This window comes from Lynx rufus, unplaced genomic scaffold (assembly GCF_022079265.1).
Source record: "Lynx rufus isolate CCGP_SWC_20201006 ecotype Redwood Valley unplaced genomic scaffold, mLynRuf1.p SCAF_10, whole genome shotgun sequence".
Lineage (NCBI taxonomy): Eukaryota > Metazoa > Chordata > Mammalia > Carnivora > Felidae > Lynx > Lynx rufus.
Window position 1 is genome coordinate 38,207,674 of NW_025814824.1, and position 22,765 is coordinate 38,230,438.

The 22,765-nt window shown below is 41.2% G+C and overlaps 1 protein-coding gene across 1 annotated transcript in view; it reads left to right on the forward strand.

Annotated features, from left to right (window-relative positions):
* The first annotated feature begins 11,537 nt into the window (after positions 1 to 11,537).
* Positions 11,538 to 22,765, forward strand: part of LURAP1L (leucine rich adaptor protein 1 like) — a 51,737-nt gene continuing 40,509 nt past the window's right edge. The window contains exon 1 of the mRNA XM_047097960.1: positions 11,538 to 11,924. Within this exon, the coding sequence (XP_046953916.1) occupies positions 11,622 to 11,924 (303 nt within the window). The 5' untranslated portion in view covers positions 11,538 to 11,621. The remainder of the gene's footprint in view (positions 11,925 to 22,765) is intronic.

The following is a 22,765-nucleotide window of genomic DNA, read 5'->3' on the forward strand; positions in this document are numbered from 1 at the left end:
CACAATATTATTGCCTGCACAGTTTAATGCTTATATACAATCTACGGTCATCCCGTATTGCCCAAGTCAATTCTGTATGCCCTACGAGACATAAACAGACACATGATACACATACCTTCCTGGAGGAGCCTACCAGGAAGTCAGTGAGACAGAATTCACAGACAGAAAGGAATTAGAATGCACTAGAAGACAATATAGACTCAAAAGACACGAATCATCTTGCTCCCATCCAGCCACTATTGTTACTCACATTCCCCCCCCCAAAAAAAACAAACAACTAAAGCCCCATTTATTCTGTGAAATCTTTCCTGAATTTTCTAGTTCATAGTTTCCTCCCTTGTTTACTGGTTGAGTCATGTTTTATCAATTATCATATAGATGTTTGAATTTCAAAATTTGTTAATATATTACCTGCTTTCCCAGCTAAATCATACATCTCTTGTTCAGGAACCATAGATGATTGATTCGAAGGTTTTCAAAGCCAGACACTTTGTTTTGCACAATGGATACATTACTGATTTGTTTTCCTGGTGATCATTAAAATGATGACAATTGTTAGTGGCATATGAATTCATAGAATGGAGCAACCACAGGCAACATTGGTACGGCGTTATGTTGCAGACACTCTGGATGTACTTGACTATGAGTTCCTCAAGCATGAGGATTATGGCTTTTTCACATGCATCCCGTGTTTCTGTCCTAGCAGGATACCTAACACAGAGCAATGTTTGGAGGAAAGTAGAGAGGGAAGGTGAATTGAAAGGAGAAAGGGATGGCCCCAGGTATTGAAGAATGGACTCGGATACATGAAAAAGTGAGGAGTTTTAGACAAGAAGGACATCATCAACAAAAGAATAGTGGTTGAACTGGCAGCATGTGAGTATGTATATGTGTGTGTGAAACTATGTGGAAGCTATTCTAACTGGAACAAAAACTGCTTTATGACGGCACAGGACATTATGCTGAACAAGAAAGGTATTTTTCATGCTGTGGGGGTCATAGTGTGAAAGTTAGAATGAATAATTCAGAATTGGCACTGGAGGCACTGGGGCCATTACAGGTTCTTAAGATGATGAAAAGCATTTTTAGGAAAGTGACTTCGGAACAGCATCATTGCAAGGAGGAAGAGAAAAGAAACGTTAAGGAAGGAAAATTGGTTTAGATACAATTGTGATAATGTAATCATGGAATGATGAGCTGGAACTATGTAGCAATGTCACCAAAATGGATTTTCCTTTTTTTAAATCATTGGGTTGATGATTAACTGAACTTTTAGAGAGAGAGACAGAGAGAGTAAATAAATATTTCCAAACTTCTAACTAGAAAGAGAGGTTGCCCTCACACATTGTAGTGTCATAAATGAAAATAACTAGTTTGAGGAAAATGACAAATTTCATTTTGGACATGATTATTCTATGTAGCATGAGGTCATAAAAAGAACCATATAATAGAGATAAGACATGCAAATCTCTAGCTCTGTGCAGAGCACGGAAAAGGTGCTTAAGATGTTGAATTACTGTTTTCATTAAGTAACTTAACATCTTTAGGTAATTATGTTTCCTAAGGTACAAAAAGGCACATAAACTCCTGCTCTCATTACCACATTGTGAGAATACAATAAAATGGTGGTTGTTAGAACTTGTGGCTATTGTCTAATCTTATATTAAGTTATAAATTAGAGAGCAGAGCAGAGGTGTACATTTTTGTCTGATCCCCATAGAGGTGGTTTATCTCCTCTTTTTAGGGCCCTACAAAAGACTAGAGGAAGATCTCCTATATCCACCTTCAAATGGACGGAAGATAGCAAACTCTAGAGAACACAGGATTTATGTTTCTGAAAAACAAACCATAGGGTTGGCTGAGCTTTCTTCTGTCAACCAAGCACCTCTGCTTTCCTCACTATAAGATAAGAACAAGACAACCTTTTTTCGATTTAACTGATTTGTTCTACAAGCTTCAGCAAACACAAGAAGAGGACTCTGAATAGGTTGTAGAGGGAGAAAGCGATGCTGAATGACAAGGATATATGGCTCTCTGAATTACAACAGATCTGCAAAGAACTAGAATCATGTAGAAGGAAAATACCTGATCACAGGGGACTTTAATTAAAGGGGAGAAACATTCAGGGGCACTTGGGTGGCTCAGTAGGTTGAGCATTTGACTTTGGCTCAGGTCATGATCTCGTGGTTCATGAGTTCAAGCCCCACATCGGGCTTACTGCTGTGAGCCTGTCAGCGCAAAGCCCCCTTTGGGTCCTCTGTCCTGCTCTCTCTGGCTCCCCAGCTTGTGCTCTCCCCAAAATAAATAAATATTAATGAATAAATAATGGGGATTAAAACATTAGATAATGAGTAGGCATATGGAATCTGGAGTCAGACGGAAGAGAGTTCATCTTGAGATAAAACACAACTCCTAGCTATGTGGTCATGGGAAAATTGCAGAAGTCAGCTAAGCCCCAACTTGTAATATGAGGCCCAGAAGAGGACCCACCTCCTAGAGTGAAGATATGACGACACGCAGGGTAAGTACCCAGTGAGCACTAACTAACATTATTAAAAGGAAACAGCAGGAAAACTACTTTAGTCAGCACAAGGACAGCACTCATTTCTAGTACAGAGAAAGAGAGAGAGAGAGAGACAGTGGTGGAGGGAGGGAGGGAGAGAGGAGAGAGCAGCAAAGATAGGTAAAGAAGGAGAAATGAGACAAAAATGAGGGAGAATAAGGGAGAAAAGTGACAGGAAAAAAGTCAAAGAGCGACGGTAAAAGGGAACAAGGAAAGGATTCTTAAAATTAATACTTACAGTCTGAAATTTCCATATATTGTTCCTTTGTCATCGAAATGGAGGCAGGACACAATCAAATAGAATTATGAATGAAACTGGAAACAAATGTTAATTGGAAGCTCACTGGAAATCCAGGTTGGTGAGCAGAAGGGTACGGGAGGAAAGTGCCTGGTGTTGGATATATGGGAATGGAATAAAAGAGTGAAATATGACTTTATCTAATCCTTCTCTGTGTCTTCTTCTTCTTATTTCTATAGCCACATAGAAATGGTTGCTTAAATAATGCACAACATAAGCCTTCTTAGTCAAATATGGTTTGGCCTATATACACTGTTTTAAACAAAGTACACTTACATCATTAGGAATGGTGCTATAATACAAAGCAAAGATATTACATTACACCAGGAAACTGAAGTCCTGTAAAGCAGAGGCTGCATTCCAACAAACTAGCAAACTTTTTTTTATAATCCCTATTCATACACAATTCAGAATGATGTAATGCCAGGTTATATATCAACTAAACCATTCTTTTACTGAATCTCTCATCCAAATGCCTGAAAAATCTGTCTGGAGTTGATGGCATGTTGAAGAAATGAATTCACTCCGTAGTGTATCTGTTATATATTACTACAGTTCTTCCACGAGGACCAAAAATAACTCAATTTAAGATGCTCATATTATGCTTAGGAAATGAATATTAACAAGGGATGCAAATTCACTGAGTTAGGACTTAACGCAATTTCCTTGTGAGTTAAGAAATCCTTGGGGCGCCTGGGTGGCTCAGTGGGTTAAGCAAATGACCCTTCATTTCAGCTTAAGTCATTATCTCACAGTTGATGAAATGGGGCCCCACATGCTGTTAGCACAGAGCCTGATTGGGATTCTCTCTCTCTCTTTCTTTCTCTCTCTCTCTCTCTCTCTCTTAGCCTTTCCCCCACTTGTGCTCTCTCCCTCTGTCTCTCAAAATAAATAAAGAAACTGTAGGGAAAAAAAGGAAATCATTCATATAGACTGGGATTTAGAGATTTAGTCACCAAGAGATTTTTTTCAAACTTTGAACGACACGTAAAAACTTTGTAAGACATGTACATTGAGGGTTGGTCACAGGAAAAATTATGTAGTCTCTGCAATTATATTTAATGACCGATCACCTTTCAACTTCTCTCCCTTCCTCATACCCAGATACACATACCCAGAGACTCATCTGTCTCTCCCTACACAGGACTTCCAACTGAGTCCCTACACTCTAGCTTTGGCTTTGACCCCTTCCTATAATATTACCTTTTATCTCAATACCCCCTACTCAGTTATTTGCTACTCAACGTGGTATAACAACAAATCAGGCTAAGGTGTTCCAGAACATTCATGTATTGGATTCCTTTCTAGTTAACATATTTGAAATTGAAAGGTAAAGTTTTTTGTTTTTTGGTTTTTGTTTTGTCTTTTGTTTTCTTAAGTTCAGTGGTGGTGCTGTGGAGAAGATAGTTTTGCTAGATCATTTATGAAAAATATAGAGGACTCATTTCATAAAAGCCTTGTGTGGTTTGCTTTGATTATTTTATTCCATGTTGCATCAGGCAGTAATTCTGCCCAGTTTTGAGAGTTATTCTTTGCTCTCCATTTAAAGGAGTTGTTCCAGAATCATATACTGTGCCACATCCCCATACTATGGGACAGGTAGACACAAATCTTCCATGAGATAGCCAGACAATTATAATATTTTTGGCACTGTGTGTATACAGTTAGGGTTTTAATATTTAGTACTGACAAAGGCTGCTCAGAAAATTCCCTATAATTAAGATATAGATATATTCAGCAAATGACATTTTTACTTCTTAAAACACCCAGGTTCCCCTTCAAAAATATTCCACCTAATTTCTTTCTTCAGAGTTAAAAAAGACCCTACTTGTTATAGAAGGTTTGCCTAAACATTTAAAAATAAAATGGAAAGCACTAAAAAGACATTTAAAAAATGCTATTCTGAGTTCCTTTTATAATTAATTAAAGTTAAGTAGAAAAACACAGACATAAATCAAAACCACTCATAATCTCACCCCACAGTATAGCTTCGTTATTTGATAAATACACATATATTTTTATAAGTAGCATATTTGTCTGTGTACATATGTACGTATGTACATCTATATACATATGTGTGCATATGCAAACATAGCTACTTGCATTTTTTATCTTTTTTTTTTCAGTTAACAATATTTTTTTTTAAAGGTGTTTTTTTTTTTTTTCCACGTTTATTTATTTTTGGGACAGAGAGAGACAGAGCATGAACGGGGGAGGGGCAGAGAGAGAGGGAGACACAGAATCGGAAACAGGCTCCAGGCTCTGAGCCATCAGCCCAGAGCCCGACGCGGGGCTCGAACTCCCGGACCGCGAGATCGTGACGTGGCTGAAGTCGGACGCTTAACCGACTGCGCCACCCAGGCGCCCCTAGCCTATCATTTTTAATATTTGTTGCCTGATGGAGGCAAAGTCTGTTGTCTGTTTCTTCCCTATGGGTTTCGCTGTGGATTCCAGTTCTTTCTTATTATTCATGGTCTCATGTCTGAGATGAACCCCCAAGATCAAACGCCATTCCACAGTGTTATGGGTTGAAATATGACCCCCCCAAAAAAAGATATGCTGAAATCCTAACTCAATGCTACCTCAGAATGTGACTTTATGTGGGAATAAGGTTCTTGTAGTTTTATTTCTATTTATTTATTTACTTACTTATTATTTTTTTTAGAGAGAGAGGACACAAATGCGGGATAGACGCAGAGAGAGAGAGAGAGAGAGAGAGAGAGAGAGAGAGAGAGAGAAGCCTAAGCAGGCTCTAGGCTCAGCGTGGAGTCCGACATGGGCCTTGATCCCACGACCCTGAGATCATGACCTGACCCCAAATCAAGAGCCAGACACTCAACCAACTGAGTCACCCAGATGCCCCAAGGTTCTTGTAGTTTTAATTTGCTAAGTTAAGATATACTGGAGCAGGGCGGGCCCTTCACCTGATATGACTAGTGTCCTTAGAAGAAGAGAAAAATTTGGACTCAGACACAGAGAGAAGACAGCCATGTGATGTTGGAGGAAGAGTCTGGAACTATGTTGCCACATGCCAATACTTGGACAACAAAAGCCGGAAGAGGTGAGGCAGGACCATTCCCTAAGGCTTTAGAGAGAACAAGGCCTTGTCCACATCTTGATTTTGGACTTCTCGTCTCCAGAACTGCAAGACAGTACATTTCTGTTGTGTTAAGCCGCTCAGTTTATGGTGTTTGGTTACGGCAGCCCCCTAGGAGATGGCCACACACAGTTTTATGAATTTCCAAATCATCCTGCTTTTGACTTTGGTACACATTTCCCCAATTATCACTTTGCCCAACCTTCAACCCACAAACTGCACTGCTTTTTTCTGACTTTGAATTTCTATTTCCTTTCTTAACTGTAATTAATGATCATCCTCCAATATTTTATGAACCGGAGGTGTACTGGGAGCACCTTTCAGGAGCAGATTGTTAAATTTGGGGGAATTTTGCAAGTGGATTGCTAGACTTAGCCATTATTTCAAAAATTACACTGTGTAAGCTTTAAGTTAGGTAACTTATGCTAAAACAAAGGGGATAAGTAATCAAAATGCATCTCTTCCTAATTATTTGACTGCATTTTACTACCATCTATGCTCTTGGGGCTATTTATGTCTCATGCATCTGTATGGTAGAAATCCTATTATAATGCTGTGCTGGGACCCATCTTTTCTCAACTCACACTGGAAGCTTGAAATCAGCCATAGTGGGAGTACTTACACCAGGAGAACTATCGAGAGCTACAAATCGGTTATTTTTACATTTTCAGAGAGCCAGGTATAAACATTTACCAGCACGCCTTTGAAACAACCCACAAGTCCACTCTAGAAGCCAACCTGGATGGCTACGGAGGAACTGACCAAGGCTCGCTTCACCGAAGAGATCACTCTTCTGGGCCCTGCTTGGCACCTTCCAGTAGGAATTCAGAAAAGCATGGAAAGAAAGTAAAAGCAAATAAAGGGCTCCATTACAAATAATGAAGGCAGAGAGATTTGACAGGGATTGTCGAGAGGGGATAAGGCAGACTTAGATGCTGGTGACCTACTTTTAGTATTGTCTCCTAAATCTCCAGGGAAGTGTTTAGCTGTGATTATAAATATTAATTAGATTCCAATCAGAGTACTATTTAAAGGATCTGTGCTCCTGAGGGAGAGACATTTTAGATAGGCAGATAGATAGATAGATAGGGCAATATACATGGCATAAGATGTGTAAGCTGCTCAGGGTGCTAATAAACTAGATGATTCTACTTAGTAAAACAGACCCAACCCAGATACAAAATTATAGGTGAATTAAATGGCCATAAACAGGCAGGGTAAAGTCTTCATAGCTTTACCAGATATCTAATTCCACTGTGTGTGGATAGGCTCAACATTCTTTAGTTTTGCGATGACATCTTCCTTGTTAAGCAGTTCATCGGCCGAACAAAAACATTTATAGGAACAGCAGCTCTCCACATTTAACGCAGAAATTCAAAGAATCTGTTACCCATGAAATAGCTACTTCCTAAAATTCTTAAGCGTAATTTGAGGCTGTTAGCTGGAGCTATTATCCTGCACTGTGGGAAGTGGAGTCTCAGGTTAGAGACTGTGCCCCAGCGCTTGAACTCTCTGCCAGCAAGAGTTGGGAAAGCTGCAAACTTTCAATCAGTGCCAGAGAGAAGGTGAGAGGCCTTTTTTTTTTTTTCTTTTAACCACAATGCCAGCAGCAGATTAAGGAGTGGCATTACTCACACCACGCAAGGGCTGGCTGAGTCTACTTGGGCTGAAAGTAGTGCGTCCCCTACCAGGAAGCCTTCTCAGGGTGCATCACATCACTCTGCTTCTGTGACTGAGGCATTCTTTGAGAACCTGTCATCTGGGTCCAACAGTGTTCCTATTTAATTAGCCACTAAGTTTCTTTTTGTTTTGGTTGGCTTTGTTTTGTTCTGTTTGCAATGACAAACAAGAGGCTCCCTTGCCTTTTCAATGAGCACAGTCCAACTAGGAAGGAAAGTCTCTTCTTCTCCTCCATAGTTTAATCCTCATTCTCAGGTTTCCTAGGCATTCTAAATAGAAAAAGAGAAAAAGAAAAAGGCCAATCCAGGTCACATTTACGGCAGTCAGAAAAAGAAGCATGAAAATCTAAAAAGTTAGATCACAAATAGGATGAGAACTATTTTTATAATTTTACTTTTCAGTAGATCAGGCTCAGGGAACCAGGCGCTGGTTGGAGATGGACAGGAAAGAGCAGGGAGGGTATGCTGTTACGAGTGACAGCTGGAGAAATAGGAAAAGGTTATCCAGAGAGGTCCCCCCCCATTTCTCTCTGTTCTTCCTCTTATTCGTGATGACCTCACTCCCAGTCCAGATTCCCATCTTAGACCCACCACTGCCAGTTCTCAACAGCTGATTCCCCAGATCAAGATGTGCAATGAATCCACAGGGCTAACATACAAGGTTAGCAAGTGGTTCAATGTCTCATGCTTTTTTTTTTTTTAACGATAGGAGAATCTTGCAAACAAAAAATATTCTCAAGACCCAAAGGTTTTGTTTGTATGTTTTGTTTTGTTTTGTTTTGTTTTGTTTTTAAAAACCCTTTTTTTTTTTTTTTTGTTTTGAACTTTTTGGGTAAGGAATGTCCTCATACCAGACCACATAAAAGTTAACACAACCTGTAAGAAGCCTAGTAAGGGTCCTGGGATTCTAATATGTTTTGAAAATTAGCATTTTGGCATTCAGAATGTGTCTATTTTATTTTATTTTTTTACTTTTTAAAGTATTTATTTGTTTTGGGGAGGGAGTGCACGTACTCGCTTGGGGGATGAGGGGGTGGGGGGGGCAGAGAGAGAGGGAGACAGAGAATCCCAAGCAGGTTCCACGCTGTCAGTGCAGAGCCTGGGGGCACAGGGCTCAAACTCACAAAGGGTGAATTCATGACCGGAGTGGAAATCAAGAGTCTTAACAGACTGAGCCACCCAGGCGCCCCCAGAATGTCTCTATTTTAAACTAAAATGTTATCAACCATTAAACTGAGAAAGCTGGAAAGGCTCAACATAACTAAGCTTTTCTTAAAATTTTTACCTTTGTTGTATATTCCACTAGCACAAAGTATCACTTTACATACAGGTTTTTTTCTTAACGAGGCCAGATTTATTTTGTAAACAAGAACCAAAAAGAAGGATGACTATAGAGAGACATTTCACGTTTCGTAAACTATAGGAAACATTTATGTTTCATAAATTACAAGAAAAGCATAGCATGCCTTTGTGAGTTATCAGACTCTGGTCCTTCTTTGCCTTGGAGGGTTTTCATCTAGCTGTAAACTGGACCTACCGTCTTTCATATTTTATCAGACCTTACCAAACTTTCAATTCTAGTTTCCTCCAGTATCTGGCAGTAACGTTCCAAATTAGTGTTTTCATTTCTTCTCCCACCCTCCGGTGGTACAGCTACTGAGAACAAAAAGCTGACTACCCAGATCCTTAAGGGCATGCTAGGTTATCTTCTATCTAAAGAAGTCATACAAGCTGAAGCCGGACACATACAGGGCTTATTTTTACTTTCAGAGGTTTCTCTGCAGACATTCAAAATGAAAACATACATACATACATACATACATACACACAAGTTTTCTATTTCTGAGTTATCAACCTCAGTATCAAATACCAGTTTTACTGTCCGTAACTCACAGCAAAGGAGGTGTTGTTTTTTGTACAGTTACACTGATAATTTGACAATACACTTTTTTATTGACCAAGTACAAGCTAAACTATTGCGTTTGTAAAGCTATTCCTCTGGGCCCACCCTGTGCTGAACTTTGTGAGGGTTTGAAAACAACAACAACAGCAACAACAAGGCACAAACTGCTCTTGAGGGAAGTGCAAACGTTCCTGGATTGTATGTCCATCCCAGTGCGGTTCTTATCTGATGAGTTTGTGGTTTTCCAAATTCAGGGCAAAGCACGTTGCTTTATCAGTGAGTTGAGATTTAGCATTGTTCTCCTTTGATTCCGTGAATGGTTGTTCCAACTTTAAAAGGGGCCACTAAATTTACAACTGTTTTCTTCATTCATTTTTAAGAGTGAGAACTAACACACCAATTTCTGGTATGCTGATAAGAGAACTTTAGCAATTTTCTCCGTGGCGTGAACTATTTCATTCTGAAGGCCTGTGTTGTCTATCCTTATCACTCCTAGATGAGGCTCTACAAAAGAACAAACTCTGAGATGGGATCTGCCTTCGTGCCAAGTATAAAACCCGAGCGATGTTTGGGAATGGAGCCCACGAAGGACCAAGAACACAAGTAATTATTTGTCCCCCCAAATAGAGGAGCCCATATTTTCAAATATTCCAAAGGAACCCCCAAATTAGCCTACTGAATTGGAAAGAGTATCCTCTAATTGAAGATCATTCACACAAACTCGATATTGAGTCCAACCTATAATCCACGTAGCCCATGGCAATTTACTGGGTAGTATCTTATAAATAGATTATACGCTTTGGGTATCTTCTGAGTAGTTGAAAAATATAGCTAAATTATCAAACACAACGTTTCACTAGCTCTGTTCAGTACTTTTTTTCTCCCCGATTAAAAGTGTCTCAGCAACTTCAGCCTTTTAAAATCCACCCCTACCTCCGCACTCATCTAAATTATTCTGGCTACGTAAGTCTTCACTTCCGGCAGTGAAATACTGTAACATTTGGTAAGGTAATTCACTTTGGCCGGGCATTCTCACTGAACTTATGGTGAAACAGTTTCACTTTTTACCAGCGTACAAGTAGAAAAGGCTTCTTTCTAAAGGTAGACTTTTGCTGTATGGGAAGATCGGGGGCGGGGAAGGACGGTGCATTTCAACTCATTCTTCTCCCTCCGACCTCTGTTAACTGTTTTAAAGGTTCTGGCTACCAGGCGACCTAACACGCCTATGAGGTACTTCGACCTAAAGCAGTTCGCTGAAACTCCTACTAACAGCAGGGCTGGGAACATTTCTATTGCTCTTCTTGCCTGGGATATACGGTACAAGGGTTGGCCGTGGTTTGGTCCACCTGCCAGCGGAGTTTAAAGTTTCCAAGGCTCAGAAGAACACAATGACTGGGACCAAACTGCCTAAATGAGAAGAAGGGAATTTCTGCTGCAAGGAGAAAGCCGTTAAACTCCCGCTAAGCTAACCACCTCTTTCACGCGGCCATGCACACGACCGACCTCCTCTTTCACTGACCAGGGATTATTTCTGCCAATCCAGGATATTCCGAAAGCTTGGAGACATATGGCTGGAAAATGAAACGACCCCGGAGTGTGGCCACATCTTACTTTGTGTCGCGTGGTACCAGATGGGCAATCAGTGAATGAGGCAGAGATGTGAACGGACAGTTTTATCATGTGAATTTTCCCCCCATAACGCCAAAAACCAGACTTCGTTTTCCCTCTCACTTCTTTGGGCTTGTAATACTCGGATTTTCTCCTCTCTGCAATATCAATTGACTCAACTTTGCAGTGAGGTGGCCAAAAGGGAAGAGGATGAAGCGATCTCTAAAATCTTAGTAAGTGTCGGGGGAGCCACGGCACCCGGGAAACTGCGGCTGCGACCCGCCTCGTCCTGTGCGGATTTCAGGGTTGGTAACAGCGCAAGCGGTTATGGAGCGGACGGTGCACTCCATCCGCCGCCGAGGATAGAGACCCGGGCGCCGGGAGGGGTCGGTTCATTTCGCCGCAGCCTCGGAAGCCGCGGCCGCCTCTCCTCCGCTGCGTTTCATTACCATTATCCTCGTTCTTGAAAAGTCATGGAAGACGGCCCGCTGCCAGACCTCAGAGACATCGAGCTGAAGCTAGGGCGCAAAGTACCCGAGAGCCTAGTGCGCTCGCTCCGTGGGGAGGAGCCGGTTCCCCTGGAAAGGGACAGGGACCCCTGCGGGGGGAGCGGCGGCGGCGGCGGCTGCAGTAGCAGCAGCAGCAGCAGCTGCAGCCTCCCCCCCTCCCTGTCGTCGTCCTCCTCGTCCTCTCCAACCTCTGGCTCCCCACGTCGTAGCCACTGCAGCGCCCTGGAGAGGCTGGAAACCAAGCTGCACTTCCTCAGGCGAGAGATGGTGAGTGCGGCGCGCCAGCTGTGGGAATGAGGGCCCCGCCGGAAGGTGGGGCGATCGGAGGAAGGGGGGCGCGGGGAGAGGGCGGCGGACGCTGCAGAGCTGAGTGCAGGGCGCGCGGGCAATCCGGGGGGCAGAGGAGCGCGCGGGGGGCGCGCGTCTGGAGGCTTGTTTACCCCGGACTTTGCTCGGCCAGGGTTTGCTAAGACGGCAGAGCCTGCTTTGCTCTGTGTACTCTGTGATAGCGCCGACTCCGTGCTGCAGCCCCTGACCGCGTAGCTGCCGGTCCGCGGCCTCCCGGGCACCCTGCCCGCCGAGGGTTTGCAGTTACTAAGCCAGTCTGGGGGCTGCTGCGTGCCGTTCAGACTGTCGGTTCGAAAGGTGGCTCCATCCTTTGCACCCACAGCAAAAAGGACTTCCTGGTTTGCCGAGAGGCGGCGAGGCAGGGGCTCCGCCGGCGCTCGTTCCTGGCTCACTCTTGCACCCACTACCGCCCCCGCCCAGTGGTGCGGCAGCCGCAGCTGTTCCAAGGCCACCGTTCAGCTGATTCTCCACAGCTGGCTCTGAAAACAATGGCCCACTCGTCCTTGATGTCCTTAGGAATAGCTTGTTTCACTGTTTTGATCCTAGGGAGCAGGTGATCCCCAGGCCCAGGGATTTGCTAACGACCACTTCCTACCCTCTCCCCCTACCCCCACCCCCCACCCCCAGTCTTCAATCCGCAATTGTTTTCTGTGATGCTTGCAAACATTACCTTAAGAGTAAGACAATGAGACTAGTACAGGGTCTGAAAATACTTGTCATTCCGGATGTTCTTAAACGGACAAACTTTAGTGGCCCTGAGCTCTGGGGCCAGACACTTGGCCTCTGTGAACCTCAGTTTATTTATCCAGTGAACTGGTTGGAGGAAATAATTCCTTCCTAAATCGTTTGAAGAAAATGACAAAGCAACAGCATTTTCTACCAGCTTGGAGCGGAGGGAAGTTGCCACAGTGGTCGCAGTCAACCAGGAGGATGGCAAGGATTTTCCACCTAAAGGATCCTGTCTCCCAGGGCTTTGCATTAAAAAGTAACCAGAGGTGTTTCCCCTGGTTCCTCTCTTTCTGCATTTGGAACACTCAAGAGGTAATAAATTCCACAGCATAAAGTAATCTTGGCGAATATATAAGGGTAAAAAGCCAGTCTTCAGAGATCATGCCCTGTGTTCAGAATTTTCACACCGTGTTCTCTACATAAAGGTCCTAGGATACATACTCTAAAAACCTATCTTAAGATCTTTAAAGTTGGTCTACCTAATAACTGTAGTTTTATGTTCTATTTTCTTCCTACTTGGAGTGTTCAGATGTTGAAAGCAAATTACACACACACACACACACACACAAACACACACCTATACATGTATAGGCATATATATTCATGCATCATGTATATTGCAAATTATTATTCTGTTCATGTTTCACTGTCTAACACACAGGTTATATATCTTACTTCTTCAAAAAGTACTAAGCATTTACTGTGGGTAAATGGGTGCTGAAAATACAAGAGCTTGTCTACTTAGGGCTCTCAAATCTCTTGCACTCATTTGCCATTTATTATTTGTAGTAAATTAAGCCAAGTGTGTTGAAGAACTCCAGGGGGGGCGGGGATCTGGTTATTTTCAACCAAGGACACTTTCTAGACTTATCTGTTGTTCTTAATGAAAATACCATAAGTACAGTAAAACTGTGTTTTCCCCAAACCAGAACTTGCTGTGTATGATCAGGGTGTATTGATAAATACGTTTTTAAAAAGCAAACAGAAACCACAATACTCTCAGCAGCAGATTGCTACATTGAGTATTTGTTATATTTTCTATGTTTCACATCAGGATCCACAGAATTTACCCCAGACAGATGTTTTGTGTTCAAATTTGTGCTCCACAAAGAAAATAACATTAGCCTCGGGAGTTTAGAGAAAAGATTGGGACAGTATATTCCCCTGCCAGTGAGACCCTTTTCCCCCATTTTACATAACTCTTTTGGGTGGTAAAAACCCCAGCTTCAGCATATCTGGGAAGCAACAGATTTGTTTTTTGTGTCAACTTGGCAGGTTTGTTATAAACACTGAGCAGGTGTTCTGCTGTTCTGCCTGTCTCCTCCCCACATCCCCATGTGGAGAAGTTAGGGACAGAGTGGAATATGACTTCTTAATTGTGATTTCTTATGTGCTTTTCTGCCCTATACTATGTGCACTGAGTTAACCTCCTTGGTATTAAGCATGACCCCACATTTCATGTTTATTACTTTTAGTTCACACATTGTTCTTCTGGATTGCCTGGAATTACCAGGCGTTGGGCCTGCCCTTGGAACTCTCTCCCTAAGAGACACCTGAGCCATGCCCAGACCTTTCTAGAGACTTCCAGGAGTTAAGCCTCCCTCCTTTTCCTGTTAGATGGATGTGTATACCATTGACACAATATAGCATAGACTTGAAGGGGGGTAGTCTGAACACAAAGTTCTTTACATACACATGGTTTTATGTAGCTTCTCTCACCTCCTTTTATGCTTTTGTGGATCATTTCCTTCTCTCTTATTTGAGACAGATTTTCCCAGTATGTGAAGTATTTTTATTTTAAATTTAGAGATCAGGAAATTTACCAATACAATAAACAAACACAGAGATATACCTCGGAAATTTATAACGAGATTGGAAAGAGATGTCAGGCCTCTTGTACAAAGTCTGCCCAGTATGTGTTCACTACTTTTCTGTTCAGAGCGTTGTATTTATTTTTTTTTTAATGTTTATGTATTTGTTTTCAGAGAAAGAAAAAGTGTTTTTCTAATATATGTAAATAATCTCTGTCAAAACCTATGTTGCCACATTCTGGTTCCAGTCAGTTCTGGGTTATGTCAAGATGACTGCTAATCTTCACATGATACAATGCCATCATGAAAACTGCCATGGAAATACTATGTTCTAATTTCTATATTTTTGGGGTTTGTTTGCATAACAGCTGTGTAATACAGCAAATAGAATAAACAATCTCAAGCTAGTTACTTATCCTTTCTTGTTATTAAAACCTTCAAGTACCCCACCAAGTTCCTCAAATCTTGCTTTAATAAAGTTTTGAGGCAATACCCAGGACTAGACACAAACACACGTATACTCAGACAAATGCGTACATGATTATTAGCAGAACATAAATCAAAATGTCAACGATTTTAAGAGTGGTAGACTTATATTTGGTTTTTGATACTTTCTCTCATGGATCTTTTCTAATCCCCCCCCCCCCGCCCTGTTCAATGGCTTGCTGACTTTGTAATAAACGGTTATCTTATATTCTCTCGAAAAAAAAATTCATTAAATTAACTTGGCAGTTGCTTAGGATATGCTTCAAAGTAGGCTAGGAGATTTCTTGTTCCGTACATGTTGATCTATAGATCACTTGTTCTATAATTTAGTCGTCTTTCATAACTTCACAGTTTCAACAATATTTTTCCTATTTTATCACTTAGCTATTTTTTAAAGTTAGACAAAAGTTTAAGCAAAAACCCTTATGCATGTAATTGAGAATCTGTACAGTGGAAGGCTCCTTCCTGGATGAGGTCACAAGTTAGTGGAAAAGATAAAATGGGAGTATCATTTGGCCAGAGAAAGATCGAAAACTACCATGTCAGCAGGTGCCCGATGCCATAGCAGAGATCAGGCTATCAGGTAAAGTGAGGAGATTTCTGACTGCGCCCCGGGCAAGGAATTGAAATTGCTGATAATGATACGAAGTAAGGGGCTTAATATTAGGGACAAAGACATCAAGGAGATGAGGAAATCTGATTCCTAACAGTGGCTTCTTCTGCGATTATGCACATGGAGTGTCATTATAGTTACCTAAACCTGACAAACAAATCTTGTTGAAACATGTTTCCTTACACAGTGGCTCGAAAATTGACAGAAGTGAACACAAAGGCACTCATGTCATTCTGCTAGAAACACATAGACACAATTTAGAGAATTTATACCTACCCTGCAAACAGTGACATTTCCAAAACCTGATGGAGCCCTGCCCTGTACCTAGGAATGTATGTTGCATTACTGGCACATACTTGAAGAACACTTTCTGACCAAAGAGAATTCCTTTCCATTGCACTCAGGTTGCACAACCATACTGCCCCGATACTGTGAGAGACCACAAATATTGTGAGATTTTTTTTAAGACATATTATGTTCATTTCCATGACAGCACAAAACCCATATATTTAGCTTTCCATTTTGTAGTTAATAAGTCACAATTAAAAGAATTTGTCACTTTTTTTTTTAATGTTTACTTATTTTTGAGAGACAGAGTCTGAGCGGGGGAGCGGCAGAGAGAGAGAGAGAGAGGGAGACACAGAACCTGAAGCAGGCTCCAGGCTCTGAGCTGTCAGCACAGAGGCAGATGCAGGGCTTGATCTCACGAAACATGAGATCGTGACCTGAGTCGAACTCGGATGCTTAACCGGCTGAGCCACCCAGGCGCCGGATTTCTGGTTTTTTAAATACTGCTTCTGAAATGGGGATTTATGGCTGGAGTCTCTGGAGTCCCTGAGTACTTGTTACATTCTTGTGGTGTGTTTTTTTTTTTTTTTTCTTTGAAGGATGTTCCTTTTATTTTTCTTTAAAGGTTATTCTTCACTACTCAAGTGGTAGGCTTCTGGTTTGGTGGAATCTTCATGGGTTTGGACCTAGACAAGCTGGGATTCTGGCCAAGTCTAGAGCAAGTCGAGATACAAACCAGGAGAGCCCAGCCGGCTGCCAAGGCCCTGTACCCTCTCCCTCTGGAGACTCTTAGCCCATCTTCCCAGACGGAAGGCCTGTCTTGCCCTCAGTGGCTCTCCTTCTGGTTTTGGCTTTGTGCATGACATTGAGAAGGTTATATAACCACTCAAGGATTCCGCTTTCTTGTTAACATAGGGAAAAAAAAATCTCTATGTAGGCATTGTAAGAATTCAATGAACTAATACAAGAAAATCAACAATTACATAGGCATTCAAAACAGTAAGGACGATGGCAGTAAGAGGTCGTATGTCAATGACACGGCTGTTCTGTTGATCTTCTACAAGTAGCTGCAGATGGGCAGTGTGGTTTGGGGACGGATTAAAGTTTAAGCATCTCCTCTGCTTGACTATCACAGCACCTCCCGCGTCACACGTTCCAAGGAGACACTATATTTCTATCTAGAAGTGAAAAAGGAGTACGTGAGGCCTTTCCCTAGCTTCAGTCCGACTGAAATGTCGATTTTGATTTCAGACTCAACATTTATGAAGCACGTGCTGTGAACTAAGCCCTCTGCAGTGTATGGGTAGCCTAGGCTAAGGAGCTGTAAGAACCTAATTTTGGGGTGAGCCTAGGAAGTCTGAGAACAGAGACTAGTATTTGGTTCGTTGACAACAAAAGCTTTCTAATGGGCAAAGCACCATGCATTTTATATGTATCATCCCAGTGAAACCTTATAATAATCTTAACTAAATATAATTTTCATATCTACATTGTAGGTAAAGCGTTGCAGATAATTGTTAATGCTCAAGACCGCCTACACAGTAAAGAGACGAGCTAGGTCACGGTCAGAATCTGAGCTTTAAACCATGATTGTGCTGTTACTTCTCATGCTTCAGAATTTCTTGATGCCCATGTTGACACCCGAGATGATATACTCTTCCAGATTTTTAAAACTTTAAACATGTGAAACTATGTGTTTATTTACTGTGGGCTCCCTCTCACGAGTAACATCCATAGACCATCCCTGTGTCAGACTTGGATGACTTGGATCCAAGACTTGGATGAACATATCCAAAAGTCACCTGGTTCCCAGCAACTGTACCCTTCCTGTCACCAATATCTTCATAAATACCTTCTCCCACTCCACAAATGCTGCTAGGGAAGGATTCTCTGGACCAGTTCAAGACCAGAGCTCAGGAGTGGAACTCAACAGTGTTCATGACCTACACTTTTAAACGCTTCCAACTGGTCGCATTTTGGTTCTCTGAGAGATTCTGTTCAGGATGAAGTTGGATCTTAGGTAACCCACTAGGAAGAACCAGAAAACCGGGAATTGTGACACCATCTTGTGTCCATTTGAGCAGCAGCACCTTCGAATCGCCGTTCTTCTGACAGGAGCTCTGTGATCCTATGTTTCTGTGGTGGTACCAGTTGCACAGCACTGTTCTGGGACTTCCCACGTTGGGTGGCTGAACCGCACTGATCCAGATGGAGCCCAATGTAAATTGTAGTGATAGAATTCACAAGAAACAAGGTTATGTTTTCAAACATACATTTCAAACACCTCAGTCTAAGACTTAAAAATAAAACCTGAATAATTCATTTTTAAATGTTTTTTATTTATTCTTGAGAGAGACAGAGAGAGAGAGAGAGAGAGGCAGAGAGAGAGAGAGAGACACAGAATCTGAAGCAGGCTCTAGGCTCTGAGCTGTCAGCACAGAACCCAACGTGGAGCTCGAACTCAGTCTGCAAGATCACGACCTGAGCCAAAGTCGGACGCTTTACTGACTCAACCACCCAGGCGCCCCAATTCATTTTTTAAAAAGGGGATAAACATTGAGCTAGATTTTCATACATAGCTATTATTATGTTCCTTTTACAGAGAGGAAAACTATTGTTTCTGGGGCTGGGGTGGGGGGAGGTGAAATCATTTCACTAAGTCACTGTAAGTGGTTTCCCAGCCTTCCATTCAAACAAGAACCTCTGTGAGCCTGGTTATAGGCTGGATTCAATTCACTCCCAAACCCTACTGTGTCTGTGTACCATGGAGAATGCCCGTTTATTACCAATGAACATTTTTAGAGAAATTTCATCATAGCCACCAATGGATCTTTTGGTATTCCTTTGAAAATGTTATTGCTTTCTTTTTAGAAGTTAACATCTGTTTTCTCATTATAAGGCTTCCAGAAATATATTATAAAAAGAAAAAAAAGTGCCCTTTTACCTTCCCCCAGACACCACACCTCCTCCTTATTACTCCACACCCCAAGGGAATCACTCATCTGCTGACAGTTTGGTGTGAATCCTCTCAGGTCTTTTTCTGTATCTTTGCCAGCATATAAATGGTACATATATGCTTACATAAATTTGGTGTGTGTGGATTGGATTTTGTTTTCCTTATTTTACATAATAATATTTTATTATATTACCTGACATTTATTGGAGGGTTACGGTATGCCAGTTAGCATTCTAAACAGGTTTGATGTATTATGGCATTTCTTTCTCACTCCTCACCCACTTTTGAGGTAGGCACTGTGGGATGTTAGGTAATATAAACAGATTCCTGACATCTTAAGGAATTTTTACCTAGGAGACACCTGGACGACTTAGTAGGTTAAGTGTCTGACTTCTGATTTTGGCTTAAGTCACGATCTAACGATCGGTTATGAGATCGAGCCCCGTATTGGGCTCCGTGCTGACAGAGTGGAGCCTGTTTGTGATTCTCTCTGTCCATCTCTCGCTGTCCCTCCCCCTGCGCTTGCTCTCTCTCACTCAAAAGAAAGAAATGAAAAATTTTAAAAAAAGAAATGTTTACCTGGTTAATCTTTATCTTATTCCTTCACTTTTATAAGCAACCTAATTAATTACTAATCAGAAGGAAAAGTAGTTACTTCACTTTTCATAATAACTGATTATCCAACTTGTAACAGGTCTTTTACAAAGTAAATTCTGCTCTTAGAAATCAGACTTAGACTAGTCTTCGATTCAAGAAATAACAAAGTCTTCCAATTGGAATGTACTCATCTTCAATCACATACCGCTTTTTTAAAAAATACCTATTTGGAGAGAGAGAGAGGGAGAGAGAGAGAATGAGTGGGGGAGGGGCAGAGAGAGAGAGGGAGAGAGAGAGAATGAGTGGGGGAGGGGCAGAGACAGAGAGGGAGAGAGAGAATCCCAAGCAGGCCCCATGCTCTCAGCATAGAGCCCGACTTGGGGCTTGATCTCACAAATCGTGAGATCATGACCAGGGCTGAAATCAAGAGTTGCTTAACCAATGGAGCCACCCAGGTGCCCCTCACATACCATGTTAACCTAATCTTCTTATTGAGTTTTTTCCTGGTGATAATAATATAAATACAAACTCTAAAATTTGGATCTAAAGGCTAACAGTCATAAAGCGATCCATGCCGCATGGAGAAGGCAGAAGGGCAACCCACGGGTTTCAAGTGCCTTCAGTCTTCATGGCTCAAAAATATCTTCGATTTTTGTCAGACATTGGAATGTTCGTGATATTCCAAGAGATTAGACATAATCGGAATATTTGAGTTCTCAATTAAAGAAATGATTGATATCTTTCAAATTGACTCTTGCAAGCAAGTGATGTTTAAAACTAAAACTATAATATGTCACTGACTAATCATCCCTCTCTCTGCAGGTCTATGCAGTGGAAAGCTAGAAGACTGGGCAAGCAAGGAATCAGGGCATGAGTGAAATAGGAATTTGATTATGACCTGGCACTGCTGGACCCAGGGCTTCATTTGGCAATTTCAGGACAGGACCCTTTTTGATTGGGTCTGCCAGCATGGCCATTACAGCTCAGCCTATAATTCTGATACATTTTATGATTCACAATGTTTGTTAATCCTGTCAATCTGGAGATAGCCACATTGGACTGTCTTTAGGGGTGAGAGTTCTCGACCTGACCTGTGATGTCTTATGATTGATTTCAGATTTTCATAGGATAATCACTTCCCTTCCATCACATTCACAGGCATGTCCCCACCCCTCTACTATCAGCGTAGTGTTGCTTTTGTAGAATAGTTTTTAATTTAACAAATTCGCTAGATAATGTGTGTGAGCTACAAAATCATCAGCGTTATCTATTTTTAATTACAATTATGGAATGTTCTCTTTTTTCCTCTGTGTTTAAATTAGGACACCTGAAGTGAGCTAGAATTAAGTCTTTGACTTTCCATATATTTGACGGGCAGAATAAAATTGTTGTCGTATTCATACCCACCATGAGTAAATTCACAAAAATGTAACACCAGCATCCCAAACAGTGAGCTATGTCGGTTACAACTCTGATTGCTGGCATAGGCTATTATTCTAATAGGTTCCCTGATTTTTTTCTTTTGCAAAAGTTGTCTCTATCATTGTTGTTTTATTACTAACCAAACAAAGCATGAGATCAAAATTGAGAAGGAAATGTCTCTCCTCATGCTGATGAAGTCCAATTTTCAAGGCTGCTAAATTCAGAGATCTGCCTATAGTTCCTTTGCTGAGATTTTAATCATAAATAGCTACTATTGACTTTTGATTGGTATGAAATTAACTGTTTCCAGGTTTTCTCTAAATTTCATAAAATGTAAAACTTATTAAAATGATACTAAACATGCAAACTGTATAATAGGACCTGAAGTGGAAAATATAAGTTCCCCGCATCCCTTTTCCCAATTCTCACTCCCTAGAGATAACTACTATGAATAATATTCTGTGTGTCCTAAAATTTTTCTGAACATATGCAAGCATACCTGTAGTTTTTTGTTTTTTGTTTTTACCTTTAGCTATAATTATAGGTACCTATTTGGAAAGATGTATGTATAATTTTAAAATTGAGACTCTTTGGAGCTCATGTTGCAGCTAGATTTCTAGATATAGCAAATACTCTGGTCTATATCATATATGACGTACATTTGATGTGTGTATATATAACATATGATGTGCGTATGTTCATATACACACTTTGCTTCAAAGCACAATTTACAATGTGGCCACTTTGGATAAATTACTGTCAAGGACAGAAGTTAGAAAGAGTCACTCTATTTGTATACAAAGATTGCAGTTGATGAGGTAAAGAAACAGAGTCAATAATCTCTAGAAGTAGAGTAGAGCATCATAAAACCCTAGGGTGGGAAGAAACATCCGAGTTCATCTAGACCAATTCCATACTATCACCCTAACCAGTCATCATGCATTCTTTGCTTGAACGACCTCAGGGATGAGAACTTCATTGGCTCCCAAGGCCGACCATTCCATTTCCAGACACTTCTGTCCATTTATATTTGTTAATCGGCCCTTCCGGTTGCTCATCAAAAGCACCCTCTATGATCATTCACCACAGGGAGGAATTTTCCAGCGTGTGAGCCTCCAGCTGTGGATTTATAATTTAAGATGAAAGCATTTTCAGGTACGAAGTGCAACAAAAGGTCAGTGAGTTTCTCATAGGTTTGTGTGTCTGTGGCTAAAATAAAGGACTTTCTTGCCTTTCTTGCAAAATGAGAAGAGAACAGCAGTGCAGCGCATTGCTGAGGATGGAGAGAAATGGGTGCCGTCCTGTACTGCTTCTGGGAGTGTGCACTGAAGAAACCGTGAGAGGTAACCTTGACGCTGTACTAAAAGAAAAAGCAGAAAAGAGAATCTCCTTGACATAGCAGTTCTGATGCCAGTGATACTTAGGAGAAATATAGAAATTTACCCCAAGGAAACAATAATGAATTTGTTCAAAAATTTAGTTTATATATTTGGTATTCTGTGTGACTGAAAAAACTGGAGTAATCTGAATGATAAACGACAGTAGGTTATTTATGTGTGTGTGATAGGACTTTATGTAGCTATTAAAACTGTGCTGCAGAATTGTTTATGGAAGAGAGAAAGTGGTTATGGATATATTCATGTATAGAGTAAAAGGCTGAAATGAAATACCATTCCAGTGTTAACCGTGGTATCATAAAATGGGTTTATGGGTGTCTGTTTTTGTTTCTCTGTTGAGTTCTTTTGTTTTAAATATATTTTTTTAACGTTTATTTATTTTTGAGACAGAGAGAGACAGAGCATGAACGGGGGAGGGTCAGAGAGAGGGAGACACAGAATCTGAAACAGGCTCCAGCCTC